A 26,278-nucleotide genomic window follows, 5' to 3' on the forward strand; every position below is an offset into this window, starting at 1 on the left:
ATCAATCAATACAAAGCTATATATTAGGCCATTCGGAAATTAGTGATTGTACAATAAATCTGCACATACCTTTATATGTACATAGATCCAAAAATCTCTCTAAACAAAATATATAACAATTCTTTGGTAATATGAATCCTGTCGCTTATTTATTAACTTCATATATAGTTCTAGGTACTGAATTAAGTAATTGTATTCATCATGGCTATTTATGGAACAAAAGTAATGTCTATATAGAAGCAGCATCAGAATAGTATACTCCAAAACAAATATTTAGTTTTTCCGTCAATAATTGTGTAAACTGACCAATCAGATATTTTAGAATACATCATTTTGTATTCAAGGAAAAACTGAAATGTATTAATTTATTCACAAATTTACACAAAAAAGCAAAGCTCAGCAACAATATTTGGTTGTCAAGTAGCCAGCAGAAAGTAGCCTTGTTATAATAAATATATATTCCCTATATATATATGCCCAGCTTCCTCTTTGCAGGAATATAGTCTTTAAAATACGTACGAAATTATAATGATGCGACTTGAAGCGAAGGTTCAATTGTCCAAAGAGTGTTTGGTTTTGTTGAATTTAATTCTATTTATGGATAGGAATACTTCAAAGATAGGGGCAGGATTTAAAAAAAAAAAAAGTACGTTATCTCCCCACTACCTAAGATTCATACACATTTTTTTCTAAAGATTTTTAAGGACTGTTTAATATTTCCTCCAGAATAAGTTCTTGCAGACGCCACATATTACTCAGAGTTCCTTTATTATTCTAAACGGTAATAAACAAATATATCTTTCTGCTATTCAAAAATCCGATTGGCTCGTGATGCTTCACTCCGACGCTTACTGAAGGCTTTTATTTTTACATCTGCATCTATAGAAAAGAGGTAACATTTGTAAAAGAATACTTAAATTTTTTACTCATCTTCAAGTTTCCTGAAGATAGATAAAGTACGGCAGAAACGCATCTAAGGAATCTCAATAATAAAATATACAAGAAACTGAACACGAGGGGGGGGGGGGCGCGGAGGGAGTAGCAAATAGTACCATCAATAAAGCAGGAGATGTGAAAAGAAAGTTGCCGGAAGAAACACCGAGCAGTACTTAAAATATTGCAATGTTTATGTATATCTGTCTCTAGAAGAAACGGAGGTAAGTATGAAAACAAGTATCGAACCAGTTTTTCTTTAAGTAACAGTAACGTAAGTACACAAAAGCTTTCAATTAGTACGTAAGAACCCCATTGTTTTTATTTCTTACAACATACTCGGAACAAGAAATCGAGCATCTGCCAAACTCGAAAGCAAAATATACACGTACAAATTTAAACGTAAGAGTCAATCATCGTGCATATTTACAGGGAACATTTCCATTATTATTTCCTTTTTAGTTTTGCATGATTGTTCTGTAGTAAAAGTATAATGCTATTGATAAATGATTTTTATTTTTAGTTTAACATCCCACGGTTCTGTCGTTTAGGTGAGGATTAACGAAAGGGAATGATTGTGAAATTTTTTTGTGCGCTTTCACCGGAAACCGAACCCGGAACCACGTGCCAACCACTAGCTATTTTACTTAACAGTACATGCATCTGAGAATCTGCATGCTTTGGTTTACATTTGGGCTTGTTTAAGGTCGTTTAGAAGTAAGAGGAACAGCTGGTAGTATAGATACAGCTACTACGTAGTAGTAGTAGAATGCAGACTCTCGCCTTCTTTCTACGTATGCTACTTGATTTCCATAATGTAACAAGTACAAAGAACGATATACAAGCGTCTAGCACAGAGCTTTATAATAAGAAAAATAACGAGAAAATGAAAGCAGAACACAAATAAGATACTACAAGATTTTGCTTATATAAAAATAAATTTTATATTGTCATATTCATGCTGACTCAAGTCGAGCAACAGAAGGAAGAATTCCATAATGGTCGAACCTCACAACATAGCGGGAAATATTTGTTTCACTGCTTTAACACACATGTAAGATTATATATATATATATATATATATAGTATAAAAATCTAGCGTGGGTGGCATTTTCGTACCTTAAAACTACTATCTAAAATCAATATTTCAGATTCTCCAAGACATACATCAGCCTTATAAACCTTTTTTCTTATTTGAAACTAATTGACAATTTGATTGTAGTTTTAAGTTTTTCTACGTAGAAAATTACGGTACCGAAAGCTATGCTAATTGGTCAATTTATTTCGAAATTAAAAAGAAAAATGTAGGTGAAGTAAGAAAGCAAAATTACGTTTGTACTTGGAGGTTTTATGCATTCATTGTGTAATTCCAATCTGCTTTCTGAGGAGCAACATTTTTTTTTTTTTTTTTTCTGTGTCGCTGGAAACTCGTGCTTTACATCTTTTCGTGACAAAGTATGCTTTCCTAAAAAGAAGTTTACCACAGAGTATTCTGTAAAGCATTTAATTACGTTACTATGTGGGTGGTCCCAGAAGTATCCGACCGGACGTATAGATGGCGGTCGTTTTGAAAAACATTACTATGGTCAAAAGTACCAACCTTATAAAGCTACGTTATTTAGTATTAGTTTGGCAGGCATCAATCGTGAAAGCTCTCAGTGAATTTCTAAACATTGATTGTGATGCAATACTTTCATTTGACAGGTCTCAGTTCGACCAATATCAAAACCAAGCTAGGTGAGAGTCTGCTCCTTCGTTTATAACAGTAAAATATTTGGTGGCAGAGATTAAACAAGGCCGTAAAAAGTTGCAAAGACTATCATCGCAGTGTCGATTAAATGAGCTGAAGAAAATCTAAAAAATGGTATTGGATAACAGTCAACTGAAAATGCGCAAGCTAGCAGACGTGGTAGGCATTTCAAAAAGTGCTATACATCGCATATTGACTGAAGATTTGGACATGAGAAATCTGTGTGAGATGGGTCCCGCGTTTACTCACAATAGAACAAAAACAGCGTCACGAGGATGTTTCACACCAATAAAGCCGACTTTTTGCATCGATTCATAACCATGGGTCCATCACTTCACACCTGAAACGAAGGAACAGTCAAAACAATGGACTGAAAGGAGTAAATCGGCTCCAAAGAAGGCGAAGACAATTCCATCTGCTGCAAATACCATGGAATCTTTTTTTTTTTATGCGCGTGGGGTAATTTTCATTAATTATCTTGAAAGAAATGAATAAACAATCAATGGCGAGTATTATACAAACTCACTGCAGCGTTTGGGTGATGAAATCAAGAAAACGCCCGCATTTGGCGAAAAAGAAAGAGTTATTTCATGAGGACAATGCACTAGTTTACATATCCGTTATCGCGATGGCTAAAATCAATGACTCAAAAGTTTGATTTGCTTCCTCACGCACCAAATCCATCAGATTCAGCCACCTCTGATTATTTTCTCTTTCCAAATTAAAAAAAAAAAAAAAAAAAAAAAAAATATCGGTGGTAAAATATTTGCCACCAAGGAAGAGGTGGGATCTGCAGTTAATTGCTATTTTGAGGAGCCCGACGGTTCTCACTATAAACAGGATATCGAAGCTATTGAATTTCGGCAGGAAAAATGTATCGAGTTAAAAGACTATGCCGAGAATACAGATTTTCCCCCAACTTTCTGTGTTCTCTTTGGTATGTCGGGTATTTTTTTAGGACTACTCTCATAATTAGCACCTACTATTGATTATTGTGAATACATACAGTTGTATGTTGCTTGCAAATTCTTCTTTCCAAAATGTAAATTAGTTTCTTTTTCTATTTTGTTTCAGATATTATGCTCGAAAGTATGCGTTTAACTTCGCAGCGTAATATCTTAAAAAAATACAAAAAGAATAAGAATTTATATTTTGACACGAATTTTGCAAGCAACATATAGCGCAACTGTATATATTCACAATAGTGAATTACAGTTTCCACCCATTATAAAATTGAATTTAGTGTAAAATCTGAGTAACTTCCACAACACGTTCTTTCCTGTGAAGTTGACAGGTGCTAATCAGTAACAATCAAGTGTTGTATCGAATACTGTATGGTAAATTTGTATTTTCGGGAAAGTACACTAGCCACATAAAAAGATGTAAGGCAAGAGTTTCCAGCGACGCAGAAAAAAAAAAAAAATGTTGATCAAGATCTCCGAGCAGACTGAAATTATACAATGAATATATACGACTTCGAGGTACGAAGGTAGGTTTATGTTTCTTATGAATATGTAACCTATAGCTTCAATCAGTAAATGTAGCGAATGTACGATAAACGTAATTTCTTCGTCGTTAGTCAATAAACCGTTCAGTGATTTAAAATATTTGACAATGAGTTGTTTTGTTAAATGAAACTTCAGAAGTTTACTGGTAATAAATGAAGAGCTCTGTATCACAAATGCTCATACGCCATTTTCAGGAATGAAAGTAAAAATCTTGTGTCAAACCATTTTCATCCTCTTCTACCGCTTAATCTCATGTGGTAAGCTGTGGCACGTATCTAATAAGCTCCCATTCTTTATAACAGTGTCCAAATCAATCAAGCCCAAAGAACATAGACAAGCCAACGCAGCACCTTGTTCCGCAGACTTTTTATTCTTCTCCCTGCATAAAAGAAAGAAAAATTAAACAGACTTACAACAATGGGAATATAATGGCGCAGGGTGATTATAAATGATTCACCTGTTTTAAACGTGAAATGTATATTAATACAATACATTTGTGCTCATCATGAAACGAAAGATCTTTGAAAGTTTCCCATATTCGTAATCTTTGCTCGTGGCGACAGATGGCAGCACAAATCTATTTTCCAAAACGACTATGCACCAGAAAGCATTCTGCATTTTGGAAATGTTTTCCGTTATTACTGTATAGCGTGCACTCGGTATACACTTTACAACTGTACCACCAGCTCACTAAAGCATTCTGAGATTGTATTGACAGTTCAAGGGCACTGGCTGCCTTACAAAGGTAAAAGCGTTTCTGATGGAAACACTGGAAGAGTTAGTAGAGCGAGTTTCGTAAATAGCCCATAGAAGTCAACACGGCGATTTTTTCTTTTGTGGGCATGCGAAAGGTACAGTGTATGAACATCACTACCAATAATGTCGGGTGAGCTATAGAATCGCATTACAGCTGAATTTACGACTATTAATAGGAGTATGCTAGAGCGCATGTGGGGCCAACTAGACTACCGCTGAGATCCTTCACGGCTATATGGTTATTGTACGCCTTCGGCTCGGAAGACCAGGTTCGATTCCCTGCGGGAGCTCGTGTGGTTCAGATCTCACGTTAACCTGTAGATTTACGACTCTTACAACCTCGCTGTTTAAAGAGACGCTAAACAAAAAACCCAAATCCTAGACAACCGCATAGATGTGAAGAAAGAAAGCGACATCGAACATTTGTGACATTATGTCTGAAACTTGAATAGTTTCTGTATATTTTCATGTATCATTCGTCATTGTATGTGTGATAAATTTTTAATAGAGCCCTTTCAAACCCGATGAATCATTTATAATCACCCTGCATTTATAGATTTTGAGAAAGCTAGTGATTTGATCGAAAAAAATGAGACATTTGTTTCATATTGTGAAATTGCGACAAATTTCCAAACTACAGAAATTCAAGAATTCAATAAGTTTCTAGCTCTCTTTTAGTATTTGCTGTACAGGAATCAATATTGAAATCGGAAATGGTTGATTTCTACCACTTCCGGTTTCAACTGGGATACTAAATTCATATCGAATAACTGTTTTCTTGCTATCTCTTCACCGCTTTTGTTCTGACAGCTGTCAGCAAACGGATGGACACAGCAATTCTACACACAAATAAGACTTCCCATACCTATGCATTGCATTTAATTTGGAATCTAAAACAATAACAGCAAAAAAAGTTACATAATATATTGAAAGAAATATGGATCCCCAAGAAGATGGTTAGGATCGCGACACGCGATTACAAAACGAAAGACAGCAACAGTAGACTAACACACTGAAAGATTTTAGCAAATTACTGGTATCGATTTCATAGGTAAGACAATGTAAATTATCATCCTGACATCGTGTAAAGAAATCGCTCAAGAAATGAGTGTAAATAAGACTAAACAGTGCTCGTACATAGTAATGGTAAATATAAATTTTTACCACTAACTATAACATACAAATTCAGTTGGTCATATTTTTAAAGTAAGATAGTCTTCCAAACTGTACCGCATTTGATACAATTTGAAAACGGTAGCTGCCGACAAACAGTGAGTTGTTTTGAAATCGGAAATAATAGAGGAATAACGGCGTAAATTAAACCTATTTTTAATTTTTTCTTAAGTTTAACGTCCCACGATTATGCATCGAGGCTAAGGGAGACGATGATGATACCAACGGAATGAAATAAGTGCGAGAAAACGGGAGAACTCCGAGAAAACCCACTTTCACGGTATTTGTCCAAGTTCACTTTGCGCGGTCTGGTATCGAACCAGAGACCCCGTGCACCTGAGATGAACGATATATCACTGAGCCACCGGAAACCTATTCTTAAAACAATATATAAATTACTGTGTCTTACTTTTTTAACCCGATACTTGTCGACAGACAAATAAGTGGGTATATGAAGCGAGTCGTTCTACAATTTCAATGTCTACAATGAAGGCATAGGTTAAGACAGAAACCGCATGCGAGTCTTGCAACAAAATCTTTCTAAAATATTACTACTACCAGGGTTGTTAAGATAAATATAAAGGATCAACTACTGTCGATAGATGGCTGCACGTTTTCTCTATCTTTCCAATATATTTTGTACAGAGCGACAATATTCACATTAATTCAACCAAATGCAGGACATCAATATCCAAACTGTCCAAAAGCAAATTGATCCATTAATCAGAGAATAATCTGTGAAGATTTTTCATGCCCTATTTCATCGTTTAGTGAGTTTTATTATTGGAAGTATGTTTCTGGAGAGCTAAATTAAGTATTCTCAACATTATATAAAAACAAAATTATTACAACTGCACGAATTATCCTCTGCTTAATGAGTGTTACTCTTTACTTTAGCTACAGGAAATACTTCTGATGTGACAAAAAAAAAAAAAAATGTAACTTCAGAAATTGTTCTTTCTGTCTCTTTCGTAGTAATTTAATATCCTTTCTCGGCACCAAGGATATATAAGATATATCGCAGAAACTGAACTACTACTTGGGTTTCCATTTCTACAGAGGACTGAATCCGAGACCGTGCACCTTAGCTTTTTACTAAGAAGAGGATTATTTTTCTTTAATGTTTTATGTAAAGCGAACCGCACATTAAGTAAATGTACAGTTACAAATATATTTTTAATCTATCTTACGCAACAATGGTTCTTTAAAGAATGTGCGGACTGTAGCAAAGTAATAGTGTATTCTACTCCGGTTCAATTGAAAGTTGCATACGACCTTGTGGAGAAGAACAACATGCTAAAAAGTATAATGTAAGACGTTTGAAGTGCAATCTTATAAATTAAACCCGACAAGTGACTCATCTTATTCCGTACCCTATTATAGATTGCTCAGGAAATCTTAAACGTCAAAATTTCACTACCAGTTGTCAGCGTTTTCAAGACATGAAAGGTAAGAAGGAAGGCTTTCGCAGGGATAAGATGTATGAGAATTACACAGGAAATAATAATAATAACTAGTATACATTAACTTCTTGCGACTTCATAGTATACTAATCTTAAATCCTTGCGATGCTGGTTGGTAACGATGGTGATGGTGTCAATGATGCTATTCTAACTTCCGTCTAGAATGTCCTTTATGTTTTTTACCTGTGACGCCAAACACAATGATGCTGCAACGTCGGCTATTTCGAAACACTTCAAACAACAAAAAAACACAACAATCATCATTCATAGAAAGACAAGCATACGAGATCTTTTTCATTCGAACGAAGGATTTAAAATTTCGACAAGGCACTCTGAACAGAAGTTGAAATAAAATCAGAAAAGTTAACATCTTCACCGTCTTTACCAAGCACAAGATCTAAGCTTTGCACATGAGTTCAGATTCACTCAATTGTGACAGCTGTGGGCGAAAATTCAAAATTTAATAACAGTTTTTGAACAATCTGGAAGAAGATGCATAAAAGCAAGGTGATTACCTTTCGAATCTATCTAACAGTGGTGGCCAATCTTTTTAGAATTGAGAGCTATTTGTCATTTCAAAAACCTCTGATGTCATTTCAGAATGTACACACCTGTTCTCTAGCACGATAGAAATCATACAGTAATAACAGTGATCAGAATAAATAGTACGACACAGAACACAGCAGGCAGACTAGTAGACCGCGGTCTACGCGTTGGCCACCCCTGATTTATAACATTATATTCGTTCATTTTCTAAATAATTTTACTCTCATTACTTTGAAAGCACCAATTGTTCCATCTTCTTTAGCTTACAAGCCATAACTAAGAATTTAAACTACAAATTACGTTTAATTTCAGAGTATGCTATATACATAATAATTTATTTACTAAAATACTCACCAATACGAAGAGGTATATTTCTTGGCATCCACACTAACGACAGACCTAAACAATTTATCTTCTTGTGTTGTAGCGTACACAGGTTGACGAAGTCCCTTCTTTCGCGTCCAACACAACAACCTTGTCTTCGGCAATTCCACATCACTATACAAGTTCCTAAGAAATACGCACTGCAGTTCTGTAACATCCTCATCATCATCCAGCTTTCTTCGCTTCACACGGGGCTGGACATCTACTGGAGTTGATGACTTCTCTTTGGCAAGACGCTGCTCTAACTGTTTCATCCGACAATAATCTCCTAGATCCCACAGGGCACTAAATAGAGAGAATATATTCGTCAGTTTTCAGAATGCATTCAGCATAATAAGTATCCAATATCAACTGTATTGGATTATTGTATATTAATATTTTGTAGCAGACAGTGTCTGGAGACCACCCTTTATACATTGTATTTTCACAGCCTTTAGTTAATGAAAATGATTGCTACGGGAAGTCACACATCACATGTTCATACAGAAATGCTTACAACTCTATCGATATCTTCCACTGAGTACTCTTATGGAATTTGCAAGGAAAGAGTTGTGAGACAGAGTCAGCATGTTATGGTAATAGATGTTAAGGGAGGAAGTAACATGCTATCTAGGAGCTGTCAAGATAACTACGTGAGTCGTTGATAATACGTCAGTTTGTACCTTTTGGAGTTTTATAGGCAGTGGTGTACTCATGTAATCACTTATAGCGATTATTCAAAGGTTGTGAGAATATCTTGTAGGCCCTTAGTAGACTATCTATTGAGATGTATAGATAATCTAATGTACCCTAATATTTATAAGAATGTATGTGTGTCTGTCATTAAATTTCTACACAGAAACGAGTTACCTAGAGCCACCAAGTTTTCAATACAGATAGATTTCCACAAATTCTAATCACGTACGAAGACACTTTTTAATTTTGACTCGAGGAATGACGGAGGGTCAAAGAACATATATGTATAGTGAACCATATTGCCTGTGAGGCAGGCAACCCAACAGTTTTTCCTGCCGTCCAGGTTGCATACCTTTCGCATTTTTTGCATTGACACTATTCTTCCTGTGCGAATCGATACGGCAATGGCAAATGCACTACTTGTCGTTAAATATTTCACGCGTTTCTTTATTTTGAAAGATATTACTTAAACTTTATTTTCTCCGTGCGAATTAAATAGAGCCAGTATGAAATAAATAAGTAGCAACTAAATCGATTAGACTTATTGCTAATGTTGTAGGGCGTTCCACAATATGATAAACAGCTTAACGGATTTTAAAACAACATAGTCTATTTCCATTAATGGAAGTTATATTGAGCTAGAATAATAAGGCTTAACGTAACGGAATAACAGAAACAAACTATCACTATACAAGTGATAATATGAAGACTGTTGAAGATCGTTTCAGGTTTATGGTACTGAATTCGATCGCTAGGTAGCAGCACGCGTGAATACGCCCGAGGTTATTGAGCACAGTTCGAAAGTACTGTGTACTACCTGTAGGAAGAACAGCTGTTGGGGTGCAAGTTGTCATACAGCTCCGAAAATTACGCCTTTCGGGAAGGCCACATTTATGCCTTTTCTGACATTGGTTATAACCAAAAAAGTAAAAACTAAATGACAAATGGGTTCCGTGTATCGAAGAAAGGAATCAACATTGTTGAATCGCAACAAAACGGACACAGCTTGTTGCTGGACCTCAACGCATTAGACATCGTAGAAATTGTAGGTGAGTTTCTTGGTGCTACCTGATAAACCATCGTCTCAAAGAACAATAACAAGGGTAATACAACATTCCGCCGCGATCGCAAAAGAGAACAATTGCGCAAGATTTACATCTGGCAAAGAAGCATAAGACGAACAGTCGACTGCTGTTCAAACGCCATCTTACATGAACAGTGGAAGTTTGTAGTGACTTTGGACGAGGCATGGGTGTGTCTATCGGAATGTAATTAAAAGAGAGTCATCTTCTATCATTCCCATGATTCTATAGATCATTCTAACTGGGTACATGGATATGCTGAAAGTATTCAACGTGACTTTATGCTTGTTGGAAATTATTGCTATAAAATGGCACACTTACGTCAAGCAGACTAGACAAAAAGGCTAAAATAAATGTAGTTTACTACTAAATGAACATCTAGGGCCACTACACAGCCATAACATTCTATTCTTATATGGCAGCGACACTTCTCGCGTAGCAATTTACGAGACAAGGCATCCAGTCATACAGTGAAGTCAACGGTGACGTACATGAAACGGATAGCAAGTGAAACGGTAATTCATGGAATCCGTTTTACAGATATTCTTGTGATATTATCTAATCCATCCCCCATAGAATTTTGTGGGTTCCTATTGTTGAAACGAGCATTGGGCCCTCGACACACTCGATTGTCTTTGAAAAGTTTGTCAAGAAAAATGGAATAGACTTGATCAAACTGTATTACAATGCAGTCTCCTGCAGTGGAAACTGAGATATGGGGCGACAAGTCTTGCATATTGAGCACAACCGATGGTGGTGTTGTGGTATTGTTTTGAAAGCTGGTAAAAATTCGCCACCGTAAACGTGAAACGATTTTCTGTATATTTTATATACTTCCAACTTTATATTTAACGAAGTTTGGAGAGAAATGTGCAACTGGGACAGAATTCAAACACAGGTAATCTGAAACACATGTAACTTTCAAGTTAGTTTAAATTCAATGAACTCCCTTGTCCCTATCTCCTTTTCCACGACACTTCTAATTTAATTTCCCCAAAGCCAGATTAAATATAAAGAAAATCGTAATTAATAAATTTTTCGCATATCTTGCTCCACCTTTTGCGCTACTGCATGATCACAGGTAGTCATCCTGAATTCCTAACGGAGTTACTGATGCTTCATTAAAATGGGCCCTAATAGTTCCTTTATTTTTTTTAAAAAAATATACATTGCTATTTTATTTAATAGTATGCAAAATTAGTATTAATTAAAAAAGCACTTACCCCCAAAACACCGAACATGGTTATTATTTATAGTATTTAAGGAATACTAAGGTTTTTACAGATACCCAACATTTTAAAGCAAAAAATAAATTAATTTGAACAGAACATGTTCCAAGTATCTACAAGGAATGGAATTTAAGAAATCTTTTTACAGGATCTGAAGGTTTTAGTGAAAAGCATTAAATTAACTGCAGAAATAAAAAAATAAATATGAACTTGGAAGCTGATTACATAGGACATTTTTCAAGATAGTTTTTTTTTTTTAAAGTTTTCTCTACCTAAGTATGGTTTAACCGTAGGAATAGGGGCACAGATTTTAAATAATATTGGTGTACCGTGAGGAAGTTAATGATTTACAGGAAAGTTTATTATTTGGATCATGCAGAGAGACTTATAAGATTGTGTTGTCACTCCGTCCGTCCATTACTCCGCATGATAACTCTTGAACGGATGCGAAATTTTGAATTCTGTTTCTGTAATAGATAGCTAGAGCGATTGTTTCGGCCGAGTTTGTTAGTGGAGTATATCCATTAACATATTAAGGAATAACGACGACTTTAACGGAGGCTGCTTTTTGCAATAGATTACCTCAACCAAGTTCGTTAATGGAGTCAATCCGTTAATATATTAGCGAATAACGGTGGCTATGTATAGTCCATATCCTATACATGAAAGCGAATTTTTGAATTGTTTTTTTAATAGCTACAGCGATTATCTCAGCCGAGTTGGTTAACGGAGTCAATCTGTTGGCATATTAACATATAATGGCGACCTTAACGATGGGTATCTACAGCCCACATACAAGAGATTCTTTAATTAATTTTTCTGCCCATACATTCGCTATTCTGCTCCGATATCCCATACATATGAGATCTTTTAATTCTTTTTTTCTGCAACAGATAGCTAGCTACAGCGATTAACTCGACTGATTTCGTTAATGGAGTTAATCTGTTAATGAATTAACGGATAACGGCGACTTTAACGATGGGTATCTACAGCCCACATACAAGAGATTCTTTAATTCTTTTTTTTTTTTTTTTTTTGCAACAGATAGCTAGCTACAGCGATTACCTTGACTGATTTCGTTAATGGAGTTAATCTGTTAATGAATTAACGGATAACGGCGACTTTAACGATGGGTATCTACAGCCCACATACAAGAGATTCTTTTTCTGCCCATACATTCACCACTCTGCTCCGATATCCCATACATATGAAATTCTTTAATTCTTTTTTCTGCAACAGATAGCTAGCTACAGCGATTACCTCGACTGATTTTGCTAATCTGTTAATGTATTAACGGATAACGGAGACTTTAACGATGGATATCGATATTTCATACATATAGCTCTTTATTGTCTTTACAAGAGTTCATTTATATATTTCAAAACGATAACAGTAGTTATTTTTCGTTATTTGATAGTCAGGACAGTGACGTAGGCAGAGGAACACTGAGTCAACTGAAATCCCCTTCCCCTAGTATAGTAATATTGGAAATGTATTTTGCTTTTTTTTTTCTTCTTCAAAAAACTTACTTCCGAGAAACTCTTATATAAACCCTATGTAAGATTACTTACATACTGTACTCTTCTTCGTCTGTTCGAGTTCCTTTTCGTTAGCATATGCATCAAAATTTACTATCCGCGGGTGAAAATAGAAAGCACTATAAAAGAAATTCGACGTTCCAAATTTTTAAAGTGAGCGCTACTTAGCTAAATTGTTAACGCGTGTCACTTTTATGTGAGGTCCCCACAGTGATTCTATTCCCGTTAACAACAGGAATGTTCGTAATGTTGACCCAGGATTATGAGATAATTTAGAAGCTTCCTCAATTAAGAGGTAGGAAACTCATATCCAGAAAACCAGAAATAATCACGTCTCAAAGCTGGTGTGCTGACCAGCTAGTTGAACTTGCGTCATTTAGTTGGCATAGTTCTTCATTAGCTGCAGCGTCAGGAAGTTTAGTTTAGTGCTGCTTTCTATCGGTTAGCTAATTACATCAGTGCTTAAATACTATGTAACTGAAGTCACAAAATAACTTCTTTATTATCTCTCTCCCCTACAATTTGCTTCATTTCTATGTACTGAAATAGAATATTAAGCTTTGTGTCGCAAGAGTTCATGAAGGACTCTGGCCGTCCACATGAAGCACATTTTAACCGGTGACGCGTGGTCAGTGTATCGGTTTCCAACACTGTATTTCTTAGCCTTCAGGCCAGTATACAGAGTGGCCCAAAAGTACGTATACAGTCCCATAGTGATCGGATCTTAACATTCTATACAATTTACTTATTATTATACATATAGGTATTGACTTAGTTTCCTTGTTATTTGTTTCGAATGTATGTTCATTAATACGTTAAACTCGGAATAGAGTGAAGAAAATAAATTCATTATTTAAATAAAGTAAAATGACGTTCTTGAACAACGCAGGGCTGTATACCTACTTTTGGGCCACCCTGTGTATATATACTCGTAATGCTATTATATGTGTGTGTATGCTTCGACATGGCTGTTATTAGCCTCCCCATAATGTTTTTTCTGTCTACGCCATTGAGTTAGAAAACTAAAGTTCAGTAATGTTTCTTTATGATTAAAAATACAAAATAACCATGAAAAAAGTTGGATATTTATCGGTTTACCGTAGATTTAAAATCACACACAAGTGCCAACGACTTCAAAAGATTGAAAAACGCTAACTTATGGTATCTTAAACAATAAATAAAAATAGAATAATACAACTGATCCTTACCACATTTGTTCTAAAGTTTGTGTTTCGAGAAATTTCTTTCCCCGTGGTGTTTCCTGCAAATCTCTCAACATATTCTGAACACAGTACTTGGCATTTGATGAAGCATTATCATAGTCCACAGCCAACTTCAGATAGGCTTTGATTACATCATCCAGTGGAAGCTTTCCTTCTTTCCGAAATATAGAACAGTTCCATTGTGCTGCTCGGGCAAGCATCACACTCGACGCCTCAGTCTCCTCTTTAAATTTCCAAATATCTTCGTATATCTCTATCTCCTTTGAGCCGCCGCTGGAATCAATAACAGAAAATCCCTTAGAAAATGTACGAAAAATATATGTATCAAATGACTAGCCTCCAATACCGTAGGAAACAACCAGGAAGTGTTTGTACGTAAAACATAGCACCTAACCTATTCTACATATACAGGGTGTCCGAGAAGTCCTTCCCTGATTACAGAAATTGATAACTCAGGCTAGAAATAAGATAGAAATATGAAACTGGTGTTGAATTGTTTACAAACTATAAAAGTTTTTGTCTGTGTTAGGTTTGTTCTGTTTTACCAAGTCTCAATTTTGTTTGTTTTAGGTTTGTAGTACGTAAGTAAGAAGCCCAAGAAGCCATGCCAGCCAACCAGGAGAAGGCACAGTGTGTCCTGTGGTATCATGAGACACGATCACCAACCACGGTGCAGAGACAGTTCCAGACAACATTTGGGAGGACTCCACCTGATGTCAAGAGCATTAAACCCTGCAGCAACAAATAACCACAGTCGTTGCATCGATCCCTCCAGTGATGTTGGCTAATGTGTGGATGGAAATTGAATATTACCTAGATGTGCTACGTGCTACCAAGGGTGCTCATGTGGAAGTGTACTGATGTGACCAAAACTTTTATAGTTTGTAAACAATTCAACACCAGTTTCATATTTCTATCTTATTTCTAGCCTGAGTTATCAATTTCTGTAATCAGGGAAGGACTTCTCGGACATCCTGTATAATTTACTACCTCTTCCATTTAAGAGTAAACTTTGGTTGAGTTCGGGAAAAGTGAGAAACAGATAAACTAAGAATGTATTTAATAGATTTCTTCAAATTTTACTATACATTACTCGAATAGTTCAGTAGAGCGGATTTGTTCTAATTTTACAATAGATTAATGGCTAGATGACAGAAGTTACAAGTAATTTAATTGAAATTACTTATGAAGGATTTTTTTCTAGTAAAATTTCGTTTTCATATTTACCTGCTTATTCACTGTGGTCATCAAAACGAATGAAAAGAAAGTCTATTGTTTTTCTATGCTAGTTCTGAATCTTCACTGACCCAAACAAGGAATAGTAGACAGAAAAACATTATGGGGAGGCATAATTTTGTGTAATTGTTCCAATTTTGCGCAAAAATTGTTATTTTATCTGGAGCTTAAGTACATTGATCTTTTTTGAACTCCTATAAAGTCTTTGCAGGCATTGCTTTCCTTCAGTACTTTGTTTCTACAATGTTACCACCTAGCGACAAACAGTAACGTTAGGAAGAAAATGACGTCGAAAGTGAGTGGCACTTCGTTGTTTTTTTTTTTTTTTTTTCTTTCTTCTTGTAGTGTTAAGGAATTGTAAACTTCAAAAATGCAAATCACGACACATAGTGTTGATAAAAACCTAAAACCCAAAAATCTTAAATGACATGATTTTTAAATCATACACATAATATAAAGTATTTCGTTTTTAAATAATATTTACGATTTTCAACCACACTTTATAATTAATACATTAAAAATGAAGTAATTTGCGGTATAGAATCAGTTGCTACTAACGAGAGACAAAGGTGAGACAAATACTGCCACAACTTTTGGCGCGGTATTGCGCGCAAAATTGTGATGGAGGAGAGAGACGTTATGTACGACTTCCGAAACTGATACCAAGTTAACTATCGTGTGCAAAATTTAGACCGAATTGGTTGGTTAACTTGTCCTTTAAGAAGATATCCCTTCAGACCTCAGAATGTTTTAAAAGGTTGCAGGGATCCAGACGAGATATGGAAAGTGTTAACCTGAAAATAAATGCGGACTAAGTACGTACATGTGGCCACCCGGAAACGCGTGTTGAACTTTGGGGCACTGACAAACATATCAAGTTAGTATACTTATATTCTTTTTCTGTGTACATCGAACAAGTGTGTTACTTCTTCAATGAAAATAAAGTGAAAATGACGTTTTTTGTTCAAAATTAAAATTCATTGAATTAGTGCATGGAAACTGTGGTGTCGTAAGTTCATTAGAATAGACGATGATGTCACCTATTCTCGTTAGACTAACCATTAGACTATCTGGCAGATACTGAGTCTATTATCTTGGTCGTTTAGTGTTGGGTTTCGCTTTCGGGACTCCACCTCTGAGTGAGGACTCGTGGGGACAAATGTAACATACATGGTTGGCCGAGTTATTCCCGTTAAACTACGTTAAAACTGTATAACTCATCTATATGCACGGTACTTTTCTTTTTCTCGCATCTCGAGGAGAGACATCACCTCCCAGGATAACATTGTAAACTTCAGAAAGGTGACATCATCTTAGGGTCTCATCCTTTATACGCTATATACAAAAATCTTCAAACATATTCAATAGAGAATCTGTAGAATTATTATCAACAATGAATGAAATGCTGAAACAGTTTCGTTCGCCTACAACAACGGAAAACTTCTGCAGCAATGTTTTCAAATTGATGTAAACTACATTCTGATAATAGTAGGATTTATGTCAAAGAAGAAAATGCTGTTTCGGCGATTAAGTCACATAGAAGAATAACGATCTTTTTCTTCTGTGTGCTTACACTTGTTTTTTTGAAAATTAAAAAAAAAAAGAAAAAAGAAAAGAAATGAGAAAAACTATAGAACATTTTTTATTCTTTCCTTTTTCAAGTATTATTATTATTATTATTATTATTATTATTATTATTATTATTATTATTATTATTATTATTATTATTATTATTATTATTATTATTATTATTATACTGTATACTTACTTAGCTATGACGGGTATTTTTAAATGCTGAGCAATCGCTCGAATCACATCGTTGTGATTCATATGCTGAGGTCTTTCATCCCTCGTTCTCCCATGCACAGCTATTGCCGCCACTCCGCACTCCTCAACAAGCTTGCAGAATTCCAATGTATCTTTCAGGTCTGGGAGGATCCGAATTTTACATGTGACTGGTTTCTTTACATTCTTTACTAAAGTTGTTAGAATATTCCGCACCTTCTCCGGTTGGGTCAACAATGCTGCTCCCATGCCACCTTTCAGAGAGAATTCTTTTGGGCAACCCATATTGACATCAATTCCCGCCACATCATTCTCGCTGAAAAGGAATAAACAAGAGAAAAAACATTAACTGCTTAGAATCATCATATACAGTTACACATGTAGTTCATATGCCTACTTTATTTGGTAATATCAGGGTCGAATTTATACATATGAGAGTAAGGACAGGCCATGTGGCCTAGACGCTGAAAGTACGCGAGGATGATAAAAGATTTCAAAAAGTCGTGAAGATGATAAAAGAAGTCAAAAAGTAGTTACACATTGAAACCCCTGATGCACACACTTTTACGTTCGAACTATTCCATGTCAAACCTTGCTCGACCGTTAAGTAACATTTTTATTTTTTCACCAAGAGTTACCTTAGTAGTGACCTGCTTAAAAATGTTGCCGCTTTTCGCCCATCTGCTGCAATCATTTTCCTTCACTGCGGCAAGCGGAAACAAGGGTTTGCATTAATGAAGAAAATAGGCTGCATGGTTAATATGAAAGATAGGAAGTCGTGGTTTACTACCTTAAAGCAGAGATGGTAATCTTTCAGAAACGTATATACATGCAGGATAACACTTTAGGAAATGGAATTTTAAGGATTCCAAATGGAACCATCAAAATCACGAATTCTGTCAATTTTCAAAGCATCTAAAATCAAAAAGGACAGAATTCGGTGTGGTTTGATGCACAAGAACTGTGGCAAGAAGGCTTTTAAAAATGATGAAAAATGTTTGGGGTCGGAAGCCTTTTCTGCCGTTTCTTCCGAAAATCTAATTTTGAGAAAATTATTAATTTCAAGGTAAAATTTGTTAAAAGGAGGACAAGGAGTTCGGGCCTATTCTTAATAATATTGAAAGTTAATTAAGAATTTAAGTTATATTATTAAGAATATAAGTTGATATTCTTAATAATGCTGAAAAGAAACTGTGGATTTCATTTTGTGTTTTACACTGATACACGATCTCAATAACAAGTCTAGAAAAGAAACGATGAAAGGTTTAAATATAACCCTGTATCATTGTATCATACTTTACTCAGTTTGTAATGGTAAAAGGACACTTCAGGTATTCATCATTCATTGCAATTTATGCGAAAAACTTGAATCTATAAATTTTATCTATCGTTCACGGGTTAAATAAAGTCAATATTAACAGTCTTTAAGTGGCACAGATATGCTCATATAGATTACTACAATCTGTGATAAACAACAACGGTAGCCAGCTAACCAGTCTATTGTGAATCTCTTTAGATTGCACATATGTTAATGAAAAGAAAACAAAGAAAAAAAAAACAAACTACCAGAATCTTCAGCAATATACTTACACCAATTTGGCCACTCTTAGTGCTCTATTCGCATCACAAGTTCCAATTTGAAGAACTACACATTCTTTCTCCTGCGCACATGTCCTAAACACCACTGATCCATCAGTTTCATCAATGTAGTCAACGGTGCCTAAAATTTCTAATAATAGATTACAATTAAAGTCTGCGGCATAACATATATATTCATTACAAATCCATTGTCATGTTAAGTTAAAATGTAAGAGGGGAATATGGTCACTTCTTTCCTTTTCATTAGCAGCTGAACAAATACAGTAAGCACTCTTTAATCCAGCATTCTAGGGTTCGTCATGTTCTGTAATCCAGCACTGATCGAGTCGCTCGCATTTATTTCCATATTTTTTTCTGGTGGATTCAAGCATTTGTTGACATTGACGGCCAGGTCACACACTTCTTATGTTTTTAGTTTGTTACTGCCAGTTTTCATTTCAGGACAATGTTTCTTTTTTCTAGTGGGTTAGGTATCACACTTATACACGTTTAAGTCGTTTGCATTTGTATCTAGAATGATTTGTCTTTGGTACTCTTACTAAAACTAGATTGACATTCGATAATCTGGTACAGCCGTAGTCCCGAATATGCCAGATTAAGGAGCACCTACTGTACTTAAGTCTTAACGGTGGTAAATTCTGTTATTCACCCATTTCTACCAGTAACTGGAAGATAAACATAGTGGCAACTATATTACAGTACGAAATAGGTTTCCTAATGCCTGCTTGATGTTACACATATGCCATTATTAATACACCAAACAATTACCATCACAGAAATTCCTTTATGATGCAGTATAGTAAACTGATGATAAAAGTTTGTTAAAAATAGGGGGGGAATTGTCTCATGCACAGGAAGCATAAGTGAATTTCCCCTTCAGCTACTTAAAACTTTATCATAAAATGGGAAGGAAGCAGTACCAAAAAATCGTTTTCAACGAAAGAACTGAAATATATACTATACTGAAATACAATATACATAACTGATGCGTTCTATATTATGTTCTGTATCCTGTAGATGTTTTGAGAAGTCGGAAGTGGGGGAGTTCTTCTCCCATAGCATCTCTATATAATACTTAACTCTGGTTAAATAAAATGTTCTTCGTCATACCAATGTAGGATTCATTAAGAAATTTATATTTCTCGTTGCTAAACAGTTTCATTTCGAAATGATCCATAATTATATGGGCGAGTAGAAGAGATAATGGGCTTCCCATTCCAAGACCTCTGCTTGTAGATATGTTCTTCAAATTGGAAACAACTGTTGTTGTGATAGCATTCAAGGAGTCCGGTGACTTTGTAGACAATGAGATTGGATACCTCGTTTTCTCTTAGTTTCCTCTGTGTTCACGTTATGACTAAATTAATCAGTATTAAATTGAACATATCTGTGACGTCCAACGACGCTAGATGTAAATTATCTCCATTAACCAGAGATCTGATATCTGGAATTACTTAAACACTCCTTGATGTTTGAAAACTCAAGGTTCCTTGGTCATATCAGAAATGAAACCACTTAAGACAATTTGTAAGTAGGGGAGTTTCTGCTTGAAATTATCAATCTTAAAGGAACATTTTCGTTGTGAATTTTCGGTCGTCCAGAAATGAACTATAATGATGTGATGTTTACAACAATCAAAAATGAATTGAGGGACAACCACATACAACAATAAATTAAAAGACATATTGTGGAATTCCGCATAAATTATTGATGTGAATAGTTTTTTTTTTTTTTTTTTTTTTTTTTTTTTTTTTTTTTTTTTTTTTTTTTTTTTTTTTGTAAATACAGGACAATTATTAAGAGTAATCAAAAATCGAAATTAAGTCAAGGAATATTCTGCATTAATTGTTCTTCAAACAAAACAAAATTTTTAGGAGATGTAAACGTAAGTATCTGGTGACAGTTACAAAAATGGCGCTGATGACGTTGCCAGAGAGAAAGGAAATACTCAATTAAAATAATACACACAAAGGCACAAAGTAAACTACTTTTCTAACGGATATGTACGCTATAGCTTCTATAAGTAGATATTAGAGAGTTTCTCAACCACCTGTTCTTATACAATTTCAAACACTTCAAAAGTGTAACGAAACTTCAACTGTGTCATTTTATTTATTTATTACTGTTATTATCAAAGCTGGAGCACAAAGATTTCATCTAAATTTAACATCTAAAAATAAATATTTTTCTACTTACATCCACAACCCACTAATGGTGATTTAGCAAAAACACAAAGAAAATATTCTGACCGGACCAAATATTAACGATAGGATAATATCTGGTAAATGGTAATGATTGTGCCAAGGACACAATTTTACAAAGTAATAATCATCTTCTTGAACTAAGAATTGTTGCTAAATATTTTGGATTGTCAACCTCTTTCAGCTGCAAGACTTAGCTACCAGTAAATAACGGATTTCATAAATTTCAGGTTATTAACACGAAAAATAAATAAAATAAATAAATAGCTTCATGGAAAATATCTTTACCAAAATATTTACTTCCTCTTCACATGTCTACCATTCCTTTTATATATAAAGTAAACAACTAATTATGATATAATTAACGATCGTGAAAAATTCTAACTTAAGTATTAAATAATCACTAACAAATGTTTGAGTCTTACCATGGACATTTTTGGTTATTTACAAGTGTTTTCTCAATAGGGACTAGTTCGGTAATGTACAAAAAGTAAAAAATCCACTACAGGACCGTGATTCGACCCAGGTCTCTCACTTACTGAGCCGTCGTATTAACTATTATGCTAACCAGTACATTCTCTGAACAGCCATATATGATATTCTTTAAGTCGATGCTGAGTCACTCACCCCACATGGACTGTACGATAACGTCTGTTGTCTTGGACAACCAACTGGCTACATTCCAGAACACCACTGACAGCTGTATTATATTTATGAGAAAAAAATGGAAGCAATAACCGACTTTATACGACACCAATTCCTCTGTTGATACGAATTCAGTTATATTCAAAGAATGAAACAACGTACGAATAAAAGGCATTCGAATCCGGATCCACGGCCTATCATACCGTATTACCGATGGTGATACAGTCCATGTATTACTTTGAGTTTTACGATCCACGATTATGTTGGCAAAGCTAAAGGAGACGGGATGATAAGAAATGAATGAAATGGTGCAATGAAGAAAGTGGAACCCCGAACAAAAACATTCAAATGGTGTTTGTCCACTATAAAATTCACTTGGTGCGAGCTGGGATCGAACTAGGAACCCCATGCATCAGAGGTGAACGCTCTACAACTGAGCCACCGTGGCCCCTTCATGTAGTACTTGGCTGAGCACACTTTAGCATTGATATCATGTCCGGTTGTTGAAGGAGTGTATTGGGTAGCGTAGTAATTAACGCATCAACAAGGTGAGTCGGAGACCCAGGTTAGAAACTCGCACTAGTTGTGCACTTTTGTATCACTTTATTTCTCCTATTGTGTCACCTTTATATGTGTTCAAAGAGAAGACCTTCGTAGGTATGTAGTGTAATAAGTAAATGGCCTTCACGGCTTGCTGTTCTTCATGGTCAACTGACAAACACGTGTGCTTTCTGTATGCTCTGCGAGGTCCCGGGTTTTATTTTCAGTAAAAATTCTTGCACGAAGCGGAATATTTTCGAAGCAAACTTTTCGCGAAAGAATTACCATAATTTACCTGACGATACTGTTAGCAGTAGAACATACAACTGAAGTGAGTTCTAAAATGTAAAAGCCACTTCGAATTATTAAAACGAACAGTAAATGACCTAATGATTACATTTAACTCTTAAGCGAAATATTACTATCTTTTTTTTTTAGTCCTACCATTTTCACTTCTTCTAGATCTCAAAAGCTTCCAATCAATTAATTCTTCACAGTAAACAATATCTGCTCCATAATTAAGAGCTAGAAGTCTCATAGGTAAAGTTCCGCATCTCACCATAGGCGCCAAAATGAGCTTATTTTGATAGCTAAGGCTATGGGAAGAAGGCGCTGATACTTCATCCATCACATATTTCAACGCAGTCCGAAACCTGTAAATCAATCAATGCATATTACTAAACTATCAATATATATAGGGCAGGAAAAATCCACTCGCCTGCTCGCCAGTGGCGAATAAAGTCACGGCAAGTAAAGTGCATTTGCCAAGTATACATACTGATTGTAAATGGTCTGCCTAGCACTTGAAGCAAAATTTTTCAAACCATACTTATTAATATATATATATATATATATATATATATATATATATATATATATATATATATATATATATATATATATATATATATATATATATATATATATATACTTATAAAAAGTCTTCCTTTGCAATTAGTGTGTACACTTGCCAAATGTTCTTTACTTGCTACTCGCCACTGGTGAGCAGGCGAGTGGATATATATAAGGTGGACCCTTTATCTTGACATGCTCTTGTAATTAAACTAATTGGTAAAAATAGATAAAATTTTGTAAGCTGCAAATATCGATAGTGAAACATTGTTTGACGCACCCTGAAGTCAAGGATCCAGATATTTTCCTTCCTTCTCTTAGCACCTTCTCTTTCCTTCCTTTCTGCTTCATCCGATTAGCAGTGCTGCCAACCAAACATAAAGCTTTGGAGGCCATTGTAACAATTAAAACGAAAATAAGATGGTTCTCCTATATATCAATGAATGAATGTATATCAATGGATAAAATGGGCTTCAATCCTGCTTTACACTAGATAAAGCTGTAAACTATGGTTTAGCTCCTCTCTTGATCATATTCTGGATCCGCCACTGTATATAACATCAAAAATTGGATTTAAAACAAAAAAGAAAAGAGAAAACTCGCGGCTAATTACTTGAAAAAGTAACTGTCATAGGACAAATTTTTCTGTTGGTACCTGCACTTAAACAAAGCTTAATTACACAAAAGGGAGAACGCATACAAACTAAAATACGCGCCCTCCAAAATACAATGCGCTCCTAGATCATAGATAACAATTATAATCTTATCATTTTTTTTCTTTTAATTGAAGAATCTCACTAAAGATGAACCTTTAAGCGTATGAAGATTCTGTTGCTGCATATGTATAAGTCACTACGATCCTCGACAATGGATACTCTATTACTTGATAAAGTATCCGAATATTGGATTCTATTTCCTTAGGAATACAAAAACATTAGTGTAATTTATTAAACAAAACAAATTTACTTCACAACCTTGACAACGAAAACGTGCTACAAACCTAATTCCATTAATTGCACTAATCCTACCTGTCGCGAAAAACTTAACCTAATCATATCTGTCACATATACTACACGGGTAACCGATAGTTCCACATACTCCATTTGTTGGGAAATCTTGTAAACGCGTTCTACTTTTCGATTCGCATGAACACGAACGCAAGTATTGTAATGTATTGTGAAGTAAATACCATTTAAGGAACTTTTCCGAAGAATCAGTTACCTGGAAATCAATTCATTGAATGAATTATGTGAGGTAAAGACTGGCCGATTCTGCTTCCTACGGACAGATACGCTCCCGGATGATTCTATTATAAATTATTGGCACACATTGTCCAATTCACAGTTCTAGTTTGGATTCAAAGAATTTCTGTTCTCGTTATCAAGTTTCTTTAAAATAATTCTTTTAATATTAGTTTTCAATATTAACATTATGGTTAGATTTGTTTAATGTTGTTTATTATATAAATTGTTTCTCAAATGAAAAAAAAGGGTATATTGTGCAAGTTTATCGGTTAGAATTTATTGTCTATTGGACATGTTGTCCTCACTCACTGTTGCGCTTACTGTGATCCGTTTACGTGATTCTTGACGAACTCAACTTATAATCGGAACACTGAATTGTGGGTGCCATAAACTATAATTGTTCCACCCTTGTACTGACACCACTTTGGTGTATGTTTTTCGCATTAATACTGGTTTTTACGTCATATCAGTTTATACATTAGATTCCCCCCACACCATTGGTAGTGATTCTCTCATTTCAGAGTGATTACGGTTCGTCATTGCAACTGTGATGTAGTCATGAGTATAAATAATGTGGACGTATAGCATAAAAACTACAGTGAATAAAACACGAACCAACTTGCGCTAGGTGGCTACTAAAAAGCACAAATACTAACAGACCGAGTCAGAGCAGGAGCGCAGTAGGGGGACCGAGAAGTTAAATTTAGAGATTCCCCTCCGTTTTTTTATAAAAATTAGGAAAATTTACAGGGGAAATTAGGTAAGAAGCAATGATTTAGACTTCTTACGTGATGTTCAGGTGTGTAAGTTTGGTTGTAAATTTATATTTAATACGAAAAAAAGATACGTCGAAGTGGGTACGAGCAGGAGGAGGGTACGGTGGCTGCGCGTCTATGGTAGAGGGTATGCGGATAAACGAGGAAGTGTACAAAACACTTGATATGGCATAAAATCACATGTTTTATCAGGGTAAAGCATTTGCAATGGTTTCACATTGATAAAATTTCTGCATAGTGCAGAAATACTCCGCTGGTGGCAATTACTATGTCGCAATTTTTTTTCTGATTTAAACCCTAGTATAGCTCTTGTCATGATTTGACACTAGTAATATTACACTTGTACACAAAATACTGATTTTCTATATTGTGCAGAAAGGCTCCCCACAGTGGATATTCAGATTCTAGACAATCATCTTTCATATGCACTCACTTAGTTTAACCGTAAAATTACCGTTTTTATAACGGACTATTCTGGATCAGAATCTTTTGATTTACTTCTTACCTCTGAAAATATATCATCCAATATATAAGCACATAAAAAGTTAATTACAGTATTTACAATTAACTAACAATCATTTTCAAACAATTTCTTCGAAATTACGAAAGTAACAAAACACTACTTAAGAGCGTGAAACTAGTACCAGTCGCGTTGCCAGATGGGCAAGCCAAAATATCTGTAATGATTTTCTTACCTCAACTTTTTGCTAATTCTTCCTCTTCGTTGATCCGCAGAACAAATCATAAAGAAATCTCTTTTTGTGGCATTAGAAATCTCACTATACGCAAAATTCGATGTTTGGCACAGAGTTAGAATAGAGATCCTCAGTGGCAGCTTTAGCGGGTAAGCCGGGTAGGCACGAGCCTATTCAAAAATTTTGAAAAATATAATCGCCTCCCAATGCTGAAGACAACTCTGCTCCCTGATCCTCCACAGGATTGTTTTTCAACTTCACAAATATTTTGAGCATCGCTTAACCAAAAAAAAAAAAAAAAATCCCCCCGGACCCCCCTCTGGCTCACGAAAATGTATATGTAATATAGTAAACTACGTATATTAAATACCAGAAATATCAGACTTAATATAGCAATCATGGAGATAGATCCCCTCTAGAAAATTTTCTTCGGGCGGCCCTGGTC

At 35.2% G+C, this 26,278-nt stretch overlaps 1 protein-coding gene across 3 annotated transcripts; it reads right to left on the reverse strand.

The window, feature by feature from the left end:
• Positions 1-25,792, reverse strand: Dus2 (Dihydrouridine synthase 2). Of its 3 annotated transcripts, none has more exons than XM_081757279.1 (7): positions 25,644-25,792; positions 22,711-22,919; positions 18,872-19,001; positions 17,265-17,597; positions 14,246-14,533; positions 8,484-8,798; positions 1-4,570 (listed from the first exon to the last, which is right to left on the reverse strand). In XM_081757279.1, the coding sequence occupies exons 1-7, from the start codon at positions 25,658-25,660 to the stop codon at positions 4,429-4,431; spliced, it is 1,434 nt and encodes a 477-aa protein (XP_081613405.1). In that variant the 5' UTR covers positions 25,661-25,792; the 3' UTR covers positions 1-4,428. The 3 variants fall into 3 exon arrangements, with proteins under 3 accessions (XP_081613405.1, XP_081613396.1, XP_081613412.1); XM_081757270.1 differs by having other exon boundaries at positions 18,872-19,010; XM_081757286.1 differs by lacking the exon at positions 14,246-14,533 and having other exon boundaries at positions 18,872-19,010.
• Positions 25,793-26,278: the final 486 nt, after the last annotated feature.

This window comes from Thermobia domestica, chromosome 1 (assembly GCF_964235325.1).
Source record: "Thermobia domestica chromosome 1, izTheDome1.hap1.1, whole genome shotgun sequence".
Taxonomy (NCBI): domain Eukaryota; kingdom Metazoa; phylum Arthropoda; class Insecta; order Zygentoma; family Lepismatidae; genus Thermobia; species Thermobia domestica.

Excerpts from the sequence above, each read along its gene's own strand:
- Dus2 (XM_081757270.1), bottom strand. Across the intron at positions 14,534-17,264 it reads AAAATACCCGTCATAGCTAA|CGGCGGCTCAAAGGAGATAG; the intron begins GTAAGTATACAG and ends TATTGATTCCAG. Across the intron at positions 4,571-8,483 it reads AAATATACCTCTTCGTATTG|GGAGAAGAATAAAAAGTCTG; the intron begins GTGAGTATTTTA and ends TCTTTTATGCAG.